Genomic DNA, 21,556 nt, shown 5'->3' with positions numbered 1-21,556 from the left:
AGTACCAGGAAATACACTCCCCCCTGCAAAGGAAGTAGAGACAGTCACACGAGTACCAGGAAATACACTCCCCCATGCAAAGGAAGTAGAGACAGTCACACGAGTACCAGGAAATACATTCCCCCCATGCAAAGGAAGTAGAGACAGTCACACGAGTACCAGGAAATACACTCCCCTGTGTAAAGGAAGTAGAAACAAAGTATCAGTGGTGTATGTTTGGGGGCCCTGGCCGTGCAATATCGTGGCCAGGTCTCCATTAGAAATCACGAGGCCCCGTACAACAAAGTTTTTGGGGGCCCCGCCTGCCGCAGACCAAATAGACCACACAGACATCAGCGCTAAGAACAGTAACCCCCCCCACACACAAGTTATAAAAGGCCCCCTTATAAGTTAAAAAAAACGGTGGTGCCAGGCGGCCCTGATTGTGTGTGGACGACAGATCCATGAAGAGATGAACCTCTGGCCAAAGTTAACACAAATAAGTGCAAGCTCTGTTGCCAAGTGGGATGCATTATATGGTATAGGCTGTAATTAGGAGGTTACAGATAATGGGGGGGTGATCCCCCAGGGAGCCCCCTTCAGTACTTAAAGTTCAAGCAGAATTCACACTGTTAATAGTTCGGCACAATTTTCCTCTGGCCCCCGTGAAAGGTCGATGTACAGTCGGTTGCCCCTGTCAGATCTCGTTATCCACATCCTTCAGCTTCAGATATTGATCCCCCAGCAAATATGGCACTTTCTGCATTCCAACTGTCAATCATCCCCCCCCCAGACCTTGGGAGGAAATCCCCACGGGGAGGGGGCAGCACATCCTCTTCCATCTCCCACTCTGACGGGGGGGATTTACCCACAGATCATTTAAATAGAGCCCCCACATTGATACTGAGACCAAACAGAGCCACAGAGATCTCTAGAGAAGCAAACGGGGAGGAGGATGGAGGTGAGTGACTTGTCTCTGTCCAACAGGTAATGGACTTACTGGGGGGATTCACCTGCACTGACACATCCCCCCACATTTCATTTCATTAGTCCCATAAACCCCAAATAACTCCCCAATATCCACTCTCTGCACTGCTGCCTCTGACTCCTGATACAACTTCCCAATATCCATTCATTGCTCATTCTCACTGGGTTTATAGTTCTGTGTAACTGTCATTGTGTCTGTCCCTTTCTCTTCTCTGCACTGCTGCTTCTGACTCCTGATACAACTTCCCAATATCCATTCATTCCTCATTCTCACTGGGTTTATAGTTCTGTGTAACTGTCATTGTGTCTGTCCCTTTCTCTGCACTGCTGCTTATGACTCCTGATACAACTTCCCAATATCCATTCATTCCTCATTCTCACTGGGTTTATAGTTCTGTGTAACTGTCATTGTGTCTGTCCCTTTCTCTTCTCTGCACTGCTGCTTCTGACTCCTGATACAACTTCCCAATATCCATTCATTCCTCATTCTCACTGGGTTTATAGTTCTGTGTAACTGTCATTGTGTCTGTCCCTTTCTCTGCACTGCTGCCTCTGACTCCTGATACAACTTCCCAATATCCATTCATTCCTCATTCTCACTGGGTTTATAGTTCTGTGTAACTGTCATTGTGTCTGTCCCTTTCTCTTCTCTGCACTGCTGCTTCTGACTCCTGATACAACTTCCCAATATCCATTCATTCCTCCTACAATTAACCCCTTCATCCCCAAAGCCCTCCTTTCAGCACCCATATTATATATTTTCCTTTGTGCATTTCACAAAAACATGGATCCCAGAGTCTGAGTGACCCCAAAACCATCACTGCTATTTGTCTCAGTTCTTTTTGCAGCCTCAGGTGAGGGCACTTGTAGGTGGGGCTGAAAAGTTTTCCATTAGCTCCGCCCCCTCAGGGCTGTTGCCGAGTGCCAGAAAGTGAGGTTGGGTAACTTGTTAGATTGGCTTCACAGCACTAAGGGAGGCTGTTCTTGGGCTTTTCTTGGGAAGGTTAATTCAAGTGACTATAGGGCAGGAGGGGTTAAATCAGGGAATAAATGTGAAATGTTGTGTCTCACAGGAATCCCGTTGCCATACTGCTTGCACCTTCATTCTGCTGATCTTCGTGTCTATGATTCCCCAGTCAGGGAGCCTCCCCCAGGTGAGCATCTGGCCTGTGCCATTCACTTGCTACAGACCCTAATCCTTGCCCATCCGCAGCTCTTGTAACCTCTCTCCTATTTCTCTGCATGTGGCACAGAGTCATTTCCAGAGGAGGAACTGGACCCCCCAGGCCATGTTGTACCTCAAAGGGGCACGTGAGTCAATTCCCTCCCCGTAGCCATTTGCCCATTTCTATTAGTGCTTCAAGGGGAAATAATCCACTGACAGGCAATTTGGTCACAGCAACTGTCAGCTGCGCCCAGGCACTTCCTTCGCTGCACTTTTGGGTGGAGTTGCCCTTTGCACAGGCTTTAATGGTGCTGTCAGTTATTAGGGTTTTGTGTATAAATGGTTAATAATGTATTTATTCTGCTTCAGCCCAAATCCCGGCCCATTAAATCAGTCCCAGGCACCTCCAGCCAGCAGTGCTGTAATGTGAACAACTGCCAATAGAGTTTCCTATAAAGATACATTATGCCTGGGGCTGATACACGTAACACATTGGGGGGCTCCCCACGGCTGGGGGTTATTAAGGGTTCAGGAAAGGACAGAGGTGAAACTGATCTTTATTTCGGTTTACAGAGGGGCGACGTTTCATCTCCGACGAGAGTCAAAGGAAAGATCTCTACGACCAACTGCAATTAGGTAATTCCTATATCCGTCTGGCCCCTAATCTCATCTGTGGGGCCCAAGAACAACTCACACAGGGAACCCCCAAATGCTTCACACACATTGTGTCTTCTTTGTATTTATTCCTGTGGGGGAGCAGTGGCTCCATTGTTTCTATAGATTTATTGTCACTGCAACAAACGAAACAACAATTTCCTACTTGTTTTATTTCTATTGTTTGTGTTATAGAGACGCAAAGTCACAACTCCAACCCCATCACCATATCCCAAGCAGCCACCATGTTCCTCAGCTCCTTACAGAAAGCACAAGAGCAAGGTAATGTCTGTATTTACTATTCCTCAGCCCCACCCCCTGTACTAAGCACAATTCAGCAGAAACAGTCCCTAAGTTTGCTCATAGTCTGTACAGAGAGATCCCATAAAACTATGGTACATAGGTATTCCCTGTACTAAGCACAATTCAGCAGGAACAGTCCCCTAAGTTTGCTCATAGTCTGTACAGAGAGATCCCATAAAACTATGGCACATAGGTATTCCCTGTACTAAGCACAATTCAGCAGGAACAGTCCCTAAGTTTGCTCATAGTCTGTACAGAGAGATCCCATAAAACTATGGTACATAGGTATTCCCTGTACTAAGCACAATTCAGCAGGAACAGTCCCTAAGTTTGCTCATAGTCTGTACAGAGAGATCCCATAAAACTATGGCAGCATAGGTATTCCCTGTACTAAGCACAATTCAGCAGGAACAGTCCCCTAAGTTTGCTCATAGTCTGTACAGAGAGATCCCATAAAACTATGGTACATAGGTATTCCCCTGTACTAAGCACAATTCAGCAGGAACAGTCCCTAAGTTTGCTCATAGTCTGTACAGAGAAATCCCATAAAACAATGGTACATAGGTATTCCCCTGTACTAAGCACAATTCAGCAGGAACAGTCCCCTAAGTTTGCTCATAGTCTGTACAGAGAGATCCCATAAAACTATGGTACATAGGTATTCCCTGTACTAAGCACAATTCAGCAGGAACAGTCCCTAAGTTTGCTCATAGTCTGTACAGAGAGATCCCATAAAACTATGGCAGCATAGGTATTCCCTGTACTAAGCACAATTCAGCAGGAACAGTCCCTAAGTTTGCTCATAGTCTGTACAGAGAGATCCCATAAAACTATGGCAGCATAGGTATTCCCCTGTACTAAGCACAATTCAGCAGGAACAGTCCCTTAGTTTGAGATGAGACAGGGTTGGGTGCAGGGAGTTGAAGTTTGGTTGGGAGTTGTGTAACCCACTGACACATTTCCCGTTTCTCTGTTGCAGCAGAAGATGACGGTGCGGATCAGGGGGGGTATCTGCCGGACTCATTATTTAATTGGTGAACACAAGAGGGGGGCTGTGCAAGTCGGCGTCTCCCCAAAATATCGGTCTATGGTTTCACTCATGAATGAAATGTGCCGGCGTCTCAGCAACAATCAAATGTCCGTTTGTGTCAACCTGAGATTATGCAAATGAGCAATTAACTGCGGTGATTTGTGGTACATTGTAACTTCTCCTCTTCCTGTAAATATTAACCCCTCCCCCCCAGAACTATTGTACAAATATGCTGAATATTTCTGGTAATGAATGTGTAAATAGTAATAAAAAAACGTCACTATCACTTGCCCTTTGTTTGTCCTGTTTTATCTATTTCCAACCTGGAATCCTACATACCATCTGGTTGCCAGGGTCAGTGACCCCAGCAACCTGGAAATTGTGTTTTACTGATTTCAGATTCCTGTTTGTTACTAAGAAACGAGTCCTTAGCGACCACTAGCTTTAAATAACATACCGAAGAGTGGCAACAGGAAAGGGTTAAAATGTATATTTTAAGGAGACAGGTACAGGGATATGGGGGGGGGGGCTTAGCCAATGTTTATTACAGCACAGACTCATACTGGGGCAGTATCACTTTAAATTCAACTTGTGTGTTTTAAATAGAAGATTCACTGACTGTCAGTTTTACCGTTATCTTTCTATGGGACCCCTTGCTATTCATCTCCTCTACAAACAGCTCCTTGTTGCTAGGGAAAATAAGCCCTGGCAACAGCAATTCTAATTGGAAGCATGAGAGCTGCATAATGAAATATATAAATACATGTGAATATTACTAAAGGGGCAGATTTTATCATAATGTGACTCTGCACTAATAAAAGGTTAATTTCAATGGGAACTGACCCGTTCAATGATAAACTGATTTCCAAATCTGGTTATTGTCATGTGACCCATTATCCCCCCACCCACCAGCATAAGAAAAGGTGATATTATGGCCCAGCTGGAAATCTTGAAATTTTGAACAGTTCATATATTCCCCGTGTTTCTTCTTCTTCCCCCGGGACACCGGCCCAAGACAAAAGGCTGATGTTCTGCCGATCTCTTTCTGCTTCTTTATCTTCATTGTACCTTTCTTCATCATCTTCCTCTTCACTGTCATGGGGACTGGAGGGATGTGAGACGGCAGGAGAAGGGGGCACAGAGGAAGGTCTGGGCTAGAGGAACCCTCAGTCTGTAGAGATGAAGGATAATCAGTGGAACATGATAAAACATTATATAATAATACAGACAGTATAGTGATATGGAGACAGTAGGAAAAGATGGAGACAGTAGGACAAGATGGAGACAGTAGGAAAAGATGGAGACAGCAGGACAAGATGGAGACAGTAGGGCAAGATGGAGACAGAAGGACAAGATAGAGACAGTAGGGCAAGATGGAGACAGAAGGACAAGATGGAGACAGCAGGACAAGGGACAGAGGACAGATGGAGACAGTAGGGAAGACAGCAGTAAAGATGGAGACAGTAGGACAAGATGAGAGACAGTGGGACAAGATGGAGACAGTAGGACAAGACAAGACAAGATAGAGACAGTAGGACAAGATAGGAGACAGTAGGAAAGCAGTAGGACAAGAAGAGACAGTAGGACACAAGATGGACAGTAGGACAAGATGGAGACAGTAGGACAAGATGGAGCAGTTAGGAAAAGATGGAGACAGTAGGACAGGAGAGACAAGAGGACAAGAATGGAGACAGTAGGGCAGATGGAGACAGTAGACAAGATGGAGACGTAAAGTAGGGATAGGAGACGAGATGGAGACACAAGGAACAGAGACCAGTAGGACAAGATGGAGACAGTAGGACAAGATGAGACAGTAGGACAGTAGGACAAGATGAGACAGTAGGACAAGATAGGACAGACAGTAGAGACAAGTGGAAGACAGATAGGAACAATAGTGGAGACAGTAGGGACAAGATGGAGGACAGTAGACAAGATAAGACAGTAGGACAAGATGGAGACAGTAGGACAAGGATGGAGACAGTAGGCAATAGTGAGACAGTAGGACAAGATGGAGACAGTAGGACAAGATAGAGACAGTAGGACAAGATGGAGACAGTAGGACAAGATGGAGACAGTAGGCAAGATGGAGACAGTAGGACAAGATAGAGACAGTAGGGACAAGATAGAGACAGTAGGACAAGATGGAGACAGTAGGACAAGGATGGAGACAGTAGGAAAGATGGAGACAGTAGGACAAGATAGGAGACAGTAGGACAAGATGGAGACAGTAGGACAAGATGGAGACAGTAGGACAAGATGGAGACAGTAGGACAAGATAGAGACAGTAGGACAGATGAGAGACAGTAGGACAATATGAGACAGTAGGACAAGATGGAGACAGTAGGACAAGATAGAGACAGTAGGAAAGATGGAGACAGTAGGACAAGATGAGACAGTAGAACAAGATGGAGACAGTAGGACAAGATGGAGACAGTAGGACAAGATGGAGACAGTAGGGCAAGATGGAGACAGTAGCGCAAGATGGAGACAGTAGAAACATGGAGACAGTAGGGCAAGATGGAGACAATAGGGCAAGATGGAGACAGTAGGACAAGATGGAGACAGAGGGACAAGAGGAGGTAAATTAAGATGGAGACAGTAGGGGACAAGATGGAGACAGATGGGACAAGATGGAGACCAGTAGGATGGGAGACAGTGGTATGGAACAGTAGGAAAGATGGAGACAGTAGGACAAGACAGTAGGACAAGAAGGAGACAGGGTACAGTAGGACAAGATGAGACAGTCATTTAGGACAAGATGGAGACAGTAGGACAAGATTAGAGACAGTAGGACAAGATGGAGACAGTAAGACAAAGATGGAGACAGTAGGACAATATGGAGACAGTAGGACAAGATGGAGACAGTAGGACAAGATAGAGACAGTAGGACAAGATGAGACAGTAGGACAAGATGGAGGACCAGTAGGACAATATGGAGACAGGTAGGACAAGATGGAGACAGTAGGACAAGATAGAGACAGTAGGACAAGATGGAGACAGTAGGACAGGATGGAGACAGTAGGATAAGATGGAGACAGTAGGACAAGATGGAGACAGTAGGACAAGATAGAGACAGTAGGACAAGATGGAGACAGTAGGACAAGATGGAGACAGTAGGCAAGATAGAGACAGTAGGACAAGATAGAGACAGTAGGACAAGATAGAGACAGTAGGACAAGATAGAGACAGTAGGACAAGATGGAGACAGTAGGAAAAGATGGAGACAGTAGGACAAGATAGAGACAGTAGGACAAGATGGAGACAGTAGGACAATATGGAGACAGTAGGACAAGATGGAGACAGTAGGACAAGATAGAGACAGTAGGACAAGATGGAGACAGTAGGACAATATGGAGCCAGTAGGACAAGATGGAGACAGTAGGACAAGATAGAGACAGTAGGGCAAGATGGAGACAGTAGGACAATATGGAGACAGTAGGACAAGATGGAGACAGTAGGACAAGATGGAGACAGTAGGACAAGATGGAGACAGTAGGGCAAGATGGAGACAGTAGGGCAAGATGGAGACAGTAGGAAACATGGAGACAGTAGGGCAAGATGGAGACAATAGGGCAAGATGGAGACAGTAGGGCAAGATGGAGACAGTAGGGCAAGAGGGAGACAGTAAAGTAAGATGGAGACAGTAGGACAAGATGGAGACAGTGGGACAAGATGGAGACAGTAGGGTAAGATGGAGACAGTAGGACAAGATGGAGACAGTAGGACAAGATGGAGACAGTAGGGCAAGAGGGAGACAGTAAAGTAAGATGGAGACAGTAGGACAAGATAGAGACAGTAGGACAAGAAGGAGACAGTAGGGTAAGATGGAGACAGTAGGACAAGATGGAGACAGTAGGACAAGATGGAGACAGTAGGGCAAGATGGAGACAGTTGGACAAGATGAAGACAGTTGGACAAGATGGAGACAGTAGGGCAAGATGGAGACAGTAGGGCAAGAGGGAGACAGTAAAGTAAGATGGAGACAGTAGGACAAGATGGAGACAGTGGGACAAGATGGAGACAGTAGGACAAGATGGAGACAGTAGGACAAGATGGAGACAGTAGGACAAGATGGAAACAGTTGGGCAAGATGGAGACAGTAGGACAAGATAGAGACAGTAGGACAAGAAGGAGACAGTAGGGTAAGATGGAGACAGTAGGACAAGATGGAGACAGTAGGACAAGATGGAGACAGTAGGACAAGATAGAGACAGTAGGACAAGATGGAGACAGTAGGACAAGATGGAGACAGTAGGACAATATGGAGACAGTAGGACAAGATGGAGACAGTAGGACAAGATAGAGACAGTAGGACAAGATGGAGACAGTAGGACAATATGGAGACAGTAGGACAATATGGAGACAGTAGGACAAGATGGAGACAGTAGGACAAGATAGAGACAGTAGGACAAGATGGAGACAGTAGGACAGGATGGAGACAGTAGGATAAGATGGAGACAGTAGGACAAGATGGAGACAGTAGGACAAGATAGAGACAGTAGGACAAGATGGAGACAGTAGGACAAGATGGAGACAGTAGGCAAGATAGAGACAGTAGGACAAGATAGAGACAGTAGGACAAGATAGAGACAGTAGGACAAGATAGAGACAGTAGGACAAGATGGAGACAGTAGGAAAAGATGGAGACAGTAGGACAAGATAGAGACAGTAGGACAAGATGGAGACAGTAGGACAATATGGAGACAGTAGGACAAGATGGAGACAGTAGGACAAGATAGAGACAGTAGGACAAGATGGAGACAGTAGGACAATATGGAGACAGTAGGACAAGATGGAGACAGTAGGACAAGATGGAGACAGTAGGGCAAGATGGAGACAGTAGGGCAAGATGGAGACAGTAGGAAACATGGAGACAGTAGGGCAAGATGGAGACAATAGGGCAAGATGGAGACAGTAGGGCAAGATGGAGGCAGTAGGACAAGATGGAGACAGTAGGACAAGATGGAGACAGTAGGGCAAGATGGAGACAGTAGGACAATATGGAGACAGTAGGACAAGATGGAGACAGTAGGACAAGATGGAGACAGTAGGGCAAGATGGAGACAGTAGGGCAAGATGGAGACAGTAGGAAACATGGAGACAGTAGGGCAAGATGGAGACAATAGGGCAAGATGGAGACAGTAGGGCAAGATGGAGACAGTAGGGCAAGAGGGAGACAGTAAAGTAAGATGGAGACAGTAGGACAAGATGGAGACAGTGGGACAAGATGGAGACAGTAGGGTAAGATGGAGACAGTAGGACAAGATGGAGACAGTAGGACAAGATGGAGACAGTAGGGCAAGAGGGAGACAGTAAAGTAAGATGGAGACAGTAGGACAAGATAGAGACAGTAGGACAAGAAGGAGACAGTAGGGTAAGATGGAGACAGTAGGACAAGATGGAGACAGTAGGACAAGATGGAGACAGTAGGGCAAGATGGAGACAGTTGGACAAGATGAAGACAGTTGGACAAGATGGAGACAGTAGGGCAAGATGGAGACAGTAGGGCAAGAGGGAGACAGTAAAGTAAGATGGAGACAGTAGGACAAGATGGAGACAGTGGGACAAGATGGAGACAGTAGGACAAGATGGAGACAGTAGGACAAGATGGAGACAGTAGGACAAGATGGAAACAGTTGGGCAAGATGGAGACAGTAGGACAAGATAGAGACAGTAGGACAAGAAGGAGACAGTAGGGTAAGATGGAGACAGTAGGACAAGATGGAGACAGTAGGACAAGATGGAGACAGTAGGACAAGATAGAGACAGTAGGACAAGATGGAGACAGTAGGACAATATGGAGACAGTAGGACAATATGGAGACAGTAGGACAAGATGGAGACAGTAGGACAAGATAGAGACAGTAGGACAAGATGGAGACAGTAGGACAGGATGGAGACAGTAGGATAAGATGGAGACAGTAGGACAAGATGGAGACAGTAGGACAAGATAGAGACAGTAGGACAAGATGGAGACAGTAGGACAAGATGGAGACAGTAGGCAAGATAGAGACAGTAGGACAAGATAGAGACAGTAGGACAAGATAGAGACAGTAGGACAAGATAGAGACAGTAGGACAAGATGGAGACAGTAGGAAAAGATGGAGACAGTAGGACAAGATAGAGACAGTAGGACAAGATGGAGACAGTAGGACAATATGGAGACAGTAGGACAAGATGGAGACAGTAGGACAAGATAGAGACAGTAGGACAAGATGGAGACAGTAGGACAATATGGAGCCAGTAGGACAAGATGGAGACAGTAGGACAAGATAGAGACAGTAGGGCAAGATGGAGACAGTAGGACAATATGGAGACAGTAGGACAAGATGGAGACAGTAGGACAAGATGGAGACAGTAGGGCAAGATGGAGACAGTAGGAAACATGGAGACAGTAGGGCAAGATGGAGACAGTAGGAAACATGGAGACAGTAGGGCAAGATGGAGACAATAGGGCAAGATGGAGACAGTAGGGCAAGATGGAGACAGTAGGACAAAATAGAGACAGTAGGAGAAGGTGGTTGGAAAAGAAAGTGAATTTCTTGTTATTTGGCAGCAGTATAAGACTTTACAGCAGATTTCTAGTTGCAAAAGTATCACGTGACATTATTTAGTGTTTCTGTTATTTACACTACAGCAATATGGGGGAGCATTAAAGGGAAAGTGACCTAAATTTAACATTTTGCGGGATTAAAAATAAATGTGATTTACAGTAACAGCCCAATATACATTAACCCTTTATTTTATAGTTATGTGTAAATGTCATCGGTAGTCTGCCTGGTTTTCCATGTAGTGAGAAGCAGCAGTGCAGAGAACAGACAGTGAGACAATGACAGTTACACAATGAGAATGAGGAATGAATGGATATTGGGAAGTTGCTTATTAGACTATGTGGGGGGAGGGGGTTCTTCATTAATTGGGATTAATAAGAGAAAAGGTGATGCTTCGGGGAATCCTTGTCTGAATGAGGGGCAACAGCGCTGGGGAATGACCTGTCTCTCTATTGGGGGGGGGGTTTGGTTGTTTTATATATTGGGTGTCGGTAGAATTAGAGGCCCCTTTGTGTGGGATTATTAACCCTCTCGCTGCCAAACCCCGGGCTCAGCACTTTCCCTGCCACTTTATTATTGGCCAATCGATCGTCAGATAATAAACTGATGTTATTTACAGTTGTGACCCGGGAATATTATTCTTATTATTTATGAATCAGCTTTATTTATGGGACCCCCAGAGTCTTACTTTACTGAGCGGAAAGTCTGCGCTGGGGAATGGGATCTCTATGGATTGTTTGGTTTATTATGAATCACAACTAAGGGTTAAACAAGAGACCAAATTCATTTAACCCCTTCATCTGCTCTTGTCACTGTCCCATTAACCCCTTCACAGGGGCGGACGAGCGAAAGGGCTAAATAATCACATCTCACTTTGAGGGGGGGCACTGAGCTCCATCTGGAACGTTTCGGGGGAACAAGCTGCACAGAGCCAGGTGAGGGTGTGAGTGTAGAACTGGGGGGACACGAGAGTGAAACCTAATTCATCATCATCATCTTCATCCATAGTTAAAGCAAAAACATAAACACCCCACATCACCCACAGAGGGGAGCCCAGGATTCCAGGCAACATATTATAGAAGTGGGTTTTTTTTAAACATTTTTGCAGTTCAAGCCCCAACATTTGGTCCAACACAGTATTGTCTCATATAAGTCACCTTTGAACCCTAAACTGCACCCCACCTTCCAATCATTGTATCTAGGGGAGTAAATATGTCTCCATATCTCACTCACCTGGATTCTAAATTCTGGAGGGACGATGATCTGCAAATATTCACGTTATTATTATTAATTACCCCTATAGGGACTAAGGGTGAAGACACTCAGAGTAATTAGTAGCAGCTACTTTTTATGGCTACATAGTCAATAATGAGAATTGCCTCCGATAAAGCACAACTGGAGTACATTATATACAATATATAGGTACATTATATACATTATATATACATTATATACATTATATAGGTACATTATATACATTATATATACATTATATACATTATATAGGTACATTATATACATTATATATACATTATATACATTATATATACATTACATAGGTACATTATATACATTATATACATTACATATACATTATATAGGTACATTATATACATTATATAGGTATATTATATACATTACGTAGGTACATTATATACATTATATATACATTACATAGGTACATTATATATACTTTATATAGGTATATTATGTGCATTGTATACATTATAGGTACATTATATAGGTACATTATATAGGTACATTATATAGGTATATTATGTGCATTGTACACATTATAGGTACATTATATAGGTACATTATATAGGTATATTATGTGCATTGTATACATTATAGGTACATTATATAGGTACATTATATAGGTACATTATATAGGTATATTATGTGCATTGTACACATTATAGGTACATTATATAGGTACATTATATAGGTATATTATGTGCATTGTATACATTATAGGTACATTATATAGGTACATTATATAGGTACATTATATAGGTATATTATGTGCATTGTACACATTATAGGTACATTATATAGGTACATTATATAGGTACATTATATAGGTATATTATGTGCATTGTATACATTATAGGTACATTATATAGGTACATTACATACATTATATAGGTACATTGTATACATTATATATACATTATATAGGTACATTATGTAAATTGTATACATTATATAGGTACGTTATATTGGTACATTATATACATTATATATACATTATATAATGGAGCACTGAGCATAGGGAAGGTACAGATACAGTTTATATTTGTAGGTGAGTCAGTCGAGGAATTTCAAGGAATTTGCTATAAGAGAAGGAAACCAGGGGGATAAAGGGCCGGGCTGACATTTAAGGAGTAGTAGTCGCAGGGCTGATGACAGAGGATATCAGTTGAGAGGTATCACACAGGAGATGAGAGGGATAATGAGGAGGATCGGTGGGTACAGAAAAGGTTATTGAGGCCCAAAGGCCACGGGAGTCACATTTGGGCAGATTCAGCCGCACTGACAGATCCAGACAAATCCCCATTCGCTGCGAAGGTCAAACCAACTGATCTGCACAAGTGACCTTTACTGCCCCCCATTAGTAAATGGCAAGTCTCTCCCCGACCCCCCATCTCATCGACTTACTGGTCTCTCCCCCCAGCCTCGCAGTCTGTCCACTCTGCCCAAATATCTGCTCATTTATTAATCTGACAGTTTCTGTCCTTTTGTATCTTTTTATTTCAAGTAGAAATATAAATACGGGGTGGCAGTTACCTGAAATCTGTACAGGGATCCCCTCCCCCATGCTCAACCCCTCCCTCATGCTAAACCCCTCCCTCTCCAACATAAAATTGTGCCCCAGTGATTGTGAATTCCCAACTGCCACCTACTTGTCTCATTAGCTGCCAGTCAGTGACCCCATACTCACTGTCACTTTAATTCCTCCCCACCCTTTCTATTTGTTTTCCTCACTCTCTCTCTTTACCCCCCTGACTTATTGTTCTACCCCCACCCCACAGAGTGACCTTACAAGGCAACTGTCACCCTAACCCTCCCCACGTTGGCTACACAGCATTCAACTCCATGTGGGCTCCGTACCTGGTCGAGTTAATTGTAGAAATGGACATTAGCAGCGCACAGGTACCGGCCCAACAGGGTGACATGGGTGGTGAATATAGTGGCCACTGGAAGCTTTTGTTTCAGCACATCACTAGCCCAACATCGGCTTGTCATTCATGGAAATGGGCAATGACATTGGGTTTTTTCTTGAAATTGGTCTGTCAGCTACAGAAGAGTCGTGCCTGGGTCATATAAGGCTTTGTCACCCAACGAGCTGGAATCACAGATAATCTGTTTGTTATTATTCACTCATCTAACCCGTCATACCCTACTATCTCCATACTGTCTTCATCTTGTTCTACTGTCACCATCTTGTCCTACAGTCTCCATCTTGTCCCACTGTCTCCATCTTGTTCTACTGTCTCCATCTTGCCCTACTGTCTCCATCTTGTCCTACTGTCTCCATCTTGTTCTACTGTCTCCATCTTGCTCTACTGTCTCCATCTTGTCCTACTGTCTTCATCTTGTCCTACTGTCTCCATCTTGTCCTACTGTCTCTATCTTGTTCTACTGTCTCCATCTTGCCCTACTGTCTCCATCTTGTCCTACTGTCTTCATCTTGCCTTACTGTCTCCATCTAGTCCTGCTGTCTCCATCTTGCCCTACTGTCTCCATCTTGCCCTACTGTCTCCATCTTGTCCTACTGTCTCCATCTTGTTCTACTGTCTCCATCTTGCTCTACTGTCTCCATCTTGTCCTACTGTCTTCATCTTGTCCTACTGTCTCCATCTTGTCCTACTGTCTCTATCTTGTTCTACTGTCTCCATCTTGCCCTACTGTCTCCATCTTGTCCTACTGTCTTCATCTTGCCTTACTGTCTCCATCTAGTCCTGCTGTCTCCATCTTGCCCTACTGTCTCCATCTTGTCCTACTGTCTCCATCTTGCCCTACTGTCTCCATCTTGTCCTACTGTCTTCATCTTGCCCTACTGTCTCCATCCTGTCCCATTGTCTCTATCTTCCCCTACTGTCTCCATCTTGCCCTACTGTCTCCATCTGTCTCCATCTTGCCTTACTGTCTCCATCTTGTCCTACTGTCTCCATCTTGCCCTACTGTCTCCATCAGGCCCTACTGTTCCTGCTGAATTGTGCTTAGTACAGGGAATACCTATGTACCATAGTTTTATGGGATCTCTCTGTACAGACTATGAGCAAACTTAGGGACTGTTCCTGCTGAATTGTGCTTAGTACAGGGAATACCTATGTACCATAGTTTTATGGGATCTCTCTGTACAGACTATGAGCAAACTTAGGGGACTGTTCCTGCTGAATTGTGCTTAGTACAGGGAATACCTATGTACCATAGTTTTATGGGATCTCTCTGTACAGACTATGAGCAAACTTAGGGGACTGTTCCTGCTGAATTGTGCTTAGTACAGGGAATACCTATGTACCATAGTTTTATGGGATCTCTCTGTACAGACTATGAGCAAACTTAGGGGACTGTTCCTGCTGAATTGTGCTTAGTACAGGGAATACCTATGTACCATAGTTTTATGGGATCTCTCTGTACAGACTATGAGCAAACTTAGGGGACTGTTCCTGCTGAATTGTGCTTAGTACAGGGAATACCTATGTACCATAGTTTTATGGGATCTCTCTGTACAGACTATGAGCAAACTTAGGGGACTGTTCCTGCTGAATTGTGCTTAGTACAGGGAATACCTATGCTGCCATAGTTTTATGGGATTTCTCTGTACAGACTATGAGCAAACTTAGGGACTGTTCCTGCTGAATTGTGCTTAGTACAGGGAATACCTATGTACCATAGTTTTATGGGATCTCTCTGTACAGACTATGAGCAAACTTAGGGACTGTTCCTGCTGAATTGTGCTTAGTACAGGGAATACCTATGTACCATAGTTTTATGGGATCTCTCTGTACAGACTATGAGCAAACTTAGGGACTGTTCCTGCTGAATTGTGCTTAGTACAGGGAATACCTATGTGCCATAGTTTTATGGGATCTCTCTGTACAGACTATGAGCAAACTTAGGGACTGTTCCTGCTGAATTGTGCTTAGTACAGGGAATACCTATGTACCATAGCTGGATGTCTCTTAGGAAATGCAAGACAAAGGGCAAATAGAGGAGTGGGTGCTCAGTGATCAGTAAGTAACAGGGAGTGTAAGTGATGTAAGGGAACAGGTACTGGGGCCTGGGGGGCACCTGAATCAGTTTTAACCCTTTCAATACCATGTATGTTGTAACCCAGTGCAGACGTCAAGTATCAAGGAACCAGTGTTCTTATGCTCCAGCAGCCTTATCATTATACCCAGTGTCACTTACAATAGCATTACAATAGGAACCCAGGAGCATCATTCCTTCAATGGCTGCTTTCAATTGACCTCAAAGCTGAGTGAGGAGATGCAATCTCTGCAGGACAGGGGTTTCATGGGGGTGAGGTCTTTACTGGGTCCCTTCCTGTAGTTATATATTGATTTATGGAGGTGCTTGTCCCCCACTTTGCTCTATAACTGGATACAGTGCTGCTGATACAGTGTAAAGACTTTCCTGGTTCTGTGCTGCCACCTTGTGGCCAGAGCCTCTCACTGCCTCATTGTATTGAGCTAAATCCACTGTCTCTTGCTCAACTGAGACCCCAAACCTTTGTCTCTGAACTGCCCAATCCCATCACAAATAACTCTTACCCCTGGCAGTCACTAACTCCACAAACTGATCTGAGAGCCTCACTCTCTCCTATACTGCCGTGTTCTTAAAAGGCAAATTGAAGGGGAAGTACACCCTTGGTTGTAATAAAGAGGGAGTTTTTTCTTGCAGAATAAGCAGTGTGACTGCCCCTACCCTTTCTAATTAATAGAAATAGACTGATGAATAAATAGAATAACCTGTATCTACACTGTGTGTGTTATACTGAGAGGGAACAGGAAAGTAAAGGGGAAGTTCTCCATCTATAACTGAGATATATCTGATAAATGCACTTCTTTTCCTCCCAGACTGGGACTCCCAGATACATAGGAGACCCCCAGGATTGTATTAATATCTATATTAATCGTTATGATAATCACAGGCATCACACTTACAGAGGAGGGATTCGGTTTGTGTGGGGGGCAATACTCAGCGGTGCACAAAAGGGGGGTACAGTGCAGGTAAGTAGTGTAAGTAATAGGGGGGGGGTTACAGACCTTTGTTAGTGACCTCTCAGGCCACCTCGAAGAGCAGCAGGTCCTGTAGGGGCAAATCTTCATCCTGCCACTGGGGGAGGCCATTGTGAGAAGAGACAGACACAGAGCGGCTCAGAGGTATGGCTACTGGTCCTTCTAAGTCCGCAATGGCCAGCAGTTTGGGCTACTGACTCAGGGGATATCAGGGCTCAAATTCCCGACTCACAAGTGACCGGATAATGTGAAACAGGGAATTACTCCCCTTGGACCTGCTCATTGTGTATGACTCTGTGTGTGTGTGAGTCTTACTGTCTTCCTCTTGCCCTACTGTCTCCATCTGGTCCTACTGTCTCCATCTTGTCCTACTGTCTCTATCTTGCCCTACTGTCTCCATCTTGCCCTACTGTGTCCATGTTGTCCTACTATCTCTATCTTGCCCTACTGTCTCCATCTTGCCCTACTGTCTCCATCTTGTCCTACTGTCTCCATCTTCTCTTACTGTCTCCACCTTGCCCTACTGTCTCCATCTTGCCCTACTGTCTCCATCTTGCCCTACTGTCTCCATCTTGTCCTACTGTCTCCATCTTCTCTTACTGTCTCCACCTTGCCCTACTGTCTCCATCTTGTCCTACTGTCTCCATCTTGTCCTACTGTCTCCATCTTGTCCTACTGTCTCTATCTTGTCCTTCTGTCTCCATCTTGCCCTACTGTGTCCATGTTGTCCTACTATCTTGCCCTACTGTCTCCATCTTGCCCTACTGTCTCCATCTTGTCCTACTGTCTCCATCTTCTCTTACTGTCTCCACCTTGCCCTACTGTCTCCACCTTGCCCTACTGTCTCCATCTTGTCCTACTGTCTCCATCTTGACCTACTATCTCCATCTTGTCCTACTGTCTCCATCTTGTCCTACTGTCTCCATCTTGTCCTACTGTCTCCATCTTGTCCTACTGTCTCCATCTTGCCCTACTGTCTCCATCTTGTCCTACTGTCTCCATCTTGCCCTACTGTCTCCATCTTGTCCTGCTGTCTCCATCTTGACCTACTGTCTCCATCTTGCCCTACTGTCTCCTTCTTGCTCTACTGTCTCCATCTTGTCCTACTGTCTCCATCTTGTCCTACTGTCTTTATTTTGTCCTACTGTCTCCATCTTGTCCTACTGTCTCCATCTTGTCCTACTGTCTCCATCTTGTCCTACTGTCTCCATCTTGTCCTACTGTCTCCATCTTGTCCTACTGTCTCCATCTTGTCCTAATGTCTCCATCTTGTCCTACTGTCTCCATCTTGCCCTACTGTCTCCATCTTGTCCTGCTGTCTCCATCTTGACCTACTGTCTCCATCTTGCCCTACTGTCTCCTTCTTGCTCTACTGTCTCCATCTTGTCCTACTGTCTCCATCTTGTCCTACTGTCTCCATCTTGTCCTACTGTCTCCATCTTGTCCTACTGTCTCTATCTTGTCCTTCTGTCTCCATCTTGCCCTACTGTGTCCATGTTGTCCTACTATCTTGCCCTACTGTCTCCATCTTGCCCTACTGTCTCCATCTTGTCCTACTGTCTCCATCTTCTCTTACTGTCTCCACCTTGCCCTACTGTCTCCATCTTGTCCTACTGTCTCCATCTTGTCCTACTGTCTCCATCTTGTCCTACTGTCTCCATCTTGACCTACTGTCTCCATCTTGTCCTACTGTCTCCATCTTGTCCTACTGTCTCCATCTTGTCCTACTGTCTTCATCTTGTCCTACTGTCTCCATCTTGTCCTACTGTCTCCATCTTGTCCTACTGTCTCCATCTTGCCCTACTGTCTCCATCTTGTCCTGCTGTCTCCATCTTGACCTACTGTCTCCATCTTGCCCTACTGTCTCCTTCTTGCTCTACTGTCTCCATCTTGTCCTACTGTCTCCATCTTGTCCTACTGTCTTTATTTTGTCCTACTGTCTCCATCTTGTCCTACTGTCTCCATCTTGTCCTACTGTCTCCATCTTGTCCTACTGTCTCCATCTTGTCCTACTGTCTCCATCTTGTCCTACTGTCTCCATCTTGTCCTACTGTCTCCATCTTGCCCTACTGTCTCCATCTTGTCCTGCTGTCTCCATCTTGACCTACTGTCTCCATCTTGCCCTACTGTCTCCTTCTTGCTCTACTGTCTCCATCTTGTCCTACTGTCTCCATCTTGTCCTACTGTCTTTATTTTGTCCTACTGTCTCCATCTTGTCCTACTGTCTCCATCTTGTCCTACTGTCTCCATCTTGTCCTACTGTCTCCATCTTGTCCTACTGTCTCCATCTTGTCCTACTGTCTCCATCTTGCCCTACTGTCTCCATCTTGTCCTGCTGTCTCCATCTTGACCTACTGTCTCCATCTTGCCCTACTGTCTCCTTCTTGCTCTACTGTCTCCATCTTGTCCTACTGTCTCCATCTTGTCCTACTGTCTTTATTTTGTCCTACTGTCTCCATCTTGTCCTACTGTCTCCATCTTTCTCCATTGTCTCAGTGCCCTCCAACGTTTTTCTGGCGTTGGTCATTTTACTCAATACAAGTTGGCCCTTGGAGTGTTGTTCTCATTTAATATTCCATTATGCAGATTTCTCCCCAGCAGAAGAGCCAATGAGAGGACATTGTATAATGAATATGGATATAAACCCCCTGAGTGAGGGGAGGTAATAAATAGAATAATTCAATAACTACACCGACTGGGGGCACATTAACCAATGGGGGGAGCTGTGGGGGCTTTACTGGAACATAAACCATTTCAGCACCAGATTCTACTAGAACAGCAGCTTCTTTGGCACAGGAGCTTATATTTCTCTGTATTTATTTATTTATATATCTCTGTATATATTTATTTATATATCTCTGTATTAATTTATTTATATATCTCTATATATATTTATTTATGTATCCCTTTATATATCTCTTTATATATCTGTATATATATTTCTTTATACGGTATATCATCTCTATCTTTTGAAAGTTCTGGGAGTGAGAATATGGGGAACTGCACCCCCAGTCTGAACGTGACTCTCTATAAATAAACAATTGATTTGAAAGGGAATTTCTCCTTTAGTTTGTTTGATAAAACATCAGGGAATGTTCCTTGTTTTGGGGAGAGGAGGACATGAAGGTGGGAGAGAGTTTGGGGGCGCAGGTTGGTGGTTATTTGGGCTCAGGCTGCAGTTCACAGATTAGAGCAGTAGGCGGCGCCATCCACATAAACATGACATGGGCCCCTATTATAATAATAATAATAATAATAATAATTAGGATTGATGGAAAGAGTCGCAGTATAAATCCCAGGAAGGTGCCGGGGGGGAGCAGAAAACAGACGCACAGAGTTGGACTCGGTACAAAGAAGACAGAGAGGTAAGTGCTCAGGAACTAGGGGGGTAAGTGCCGCACATTAGGGGGGATCAAACCACCAATAATAGATTTTGTGCAAATTGAGGGGGACTGGGTCACAACTCTGGGCACAAACTGGGAATTGATTCTGTTGAAACCAAAGGAAATGACCAAAGTATCAGTTCCAGGCAAACAATGTGACACCAGGAGCAGCAGCCTCACCCCAATTGTGTGAGAAGATTTGTGCCCATAAAATGCCCCGAGATTTACCCCAAATCCCATCACTCACCTCCATATTTCCCCTTTATGGGAAGCAGGAACATTGGGTCGTTTCTTTCATTCTCGTTTGTATGAAATTTGCAACTTTTCTTGCTAAGATTCAGAAACACAAAGTATTTCCAGCTGGGATTTTGGGGGTCTGAATCCTGATTTTGGGGCACATACAGGACAGATGCAAGTGAATGCAAATCCCAATGTCTCCTAGAAATCCCTTTCTGAGCTGCAACAGGAACACATTGCTTTACTGCAGCCTCCAGCTGGTGCTGAACTATAACTCTAAGATTCTAGATATTAAAAGACTATTTTCTGAGTCCAGCCAATGAGATTTTGCCTTTTTTCTCCCCAGTTAAAGGCAATGACCAGGGCAATGTTGCTCCTCCTTCTCACCCTGCTGATTTACCGAAATACTTCTGCGGGGGGGACGTTGTACGGGGGAAACGAGGAGGGTCTGGAACTGGAGGAGATTGCGGGTCAGTACCTGGAACTGTCCATAGAGTTGTATGTTAAGTAAAGGGCAAGTAAAACATGACTGTATATTGGGCACAGGGGTTCCCATAGGCTCTGGGCCACAAAATATTAACATAATATCAGGCAGTGAAATCTGGAGATAACGTTTGTGTTAAAGGGGAACTAATCACTAATTCCCAGAATTCTCCTTAGTGCTTAGAAACTAATTTCTCTGCCGCATGATGGTCTCCCAGTCACGGGTCCCTACAGACAGCCCATAATATCCCTAATGTATTAATATTCCTAATGTATTAATATCCCTAATGTATTAATATTCCTAATGTATTAATATCCCTAATGTATTAATATTCCTAATGTATTCTCCATTGTCTGGAGAATACATTAGGAATTCATCATTCTGGGAATCACTCAATTTAGTCATGTGGGCGGAATTGGGACTGGGACCTCTCAGAGAAAATTCCTTATGCCCAGTTTATTCCTAATTCCACCCACTGAGAGGAGAATGAGTTTATTTTCTGTGCCCAGAACATTCCTTCTCTGTATATTTGT

General features: G+C 44.4%; 1 protein-coding gene across 2 annotated transcripts; it reads left to right on the top strand.

Annotated features, from left to right (window-relative positions):
• The first annotated feature begins 98 nt into the window (after window positions 1–98).
• spx1.S (spexin S homeolog) lies at window positions 99–4,404 on the top strand. 2 transcript variants are annotated; one of them, XM_018254650.2, is made up of 6 exons: window positions 99–940; window positions 2,040–2,120; window positions 2,220–2,277; window positions 2,705–2,767; window positions 2,981–3,067; window positions 4,071–4,404. In XM_018254650.2, the coding sequence occupies exons 1-6, from the start codon at window positions 935–937 to the stop codon at window positions 4,124–4,126; spliced, it is 351 nt and encodes a 116-aa protein (XP_018110139.2). In that variant the 5' UTR covers window positions 99–934; the 3' UTR covers window positions 4,127–4,404. The 2 variants fall into 2 exon arrangements, with proteins under 2 accessions (XP_018110139.2, XP_018110138.2); XM_018254649.2 differs by having other exon boundaries at window positions 4,068–4,404.
• Window positions 4,405–21,556: the final 17,152 nt, after the last annotated feature.

Source organism: Xenopus laevis, chromosome 3S (genome assembly GCF_017654675.1).
Source record: "Xenopus laevis strain J_2021 chromosome 3S, Xenopus_laevis_v10.1, whole genome shotgun sequence".
In the NCBI taxonomy this organism is placed as follows: domain Eukaryota; kingdom Metazoa; phylum Chordata; class Amphibia; order Anura; family Pipidae; genus Xenopus; species Xenopus laevis.
The sequence above is the reverse complement of the archived record's forward strand: the minus strand, read 5'-3'. Positions and strand labels throughout refer to the sequence as shown.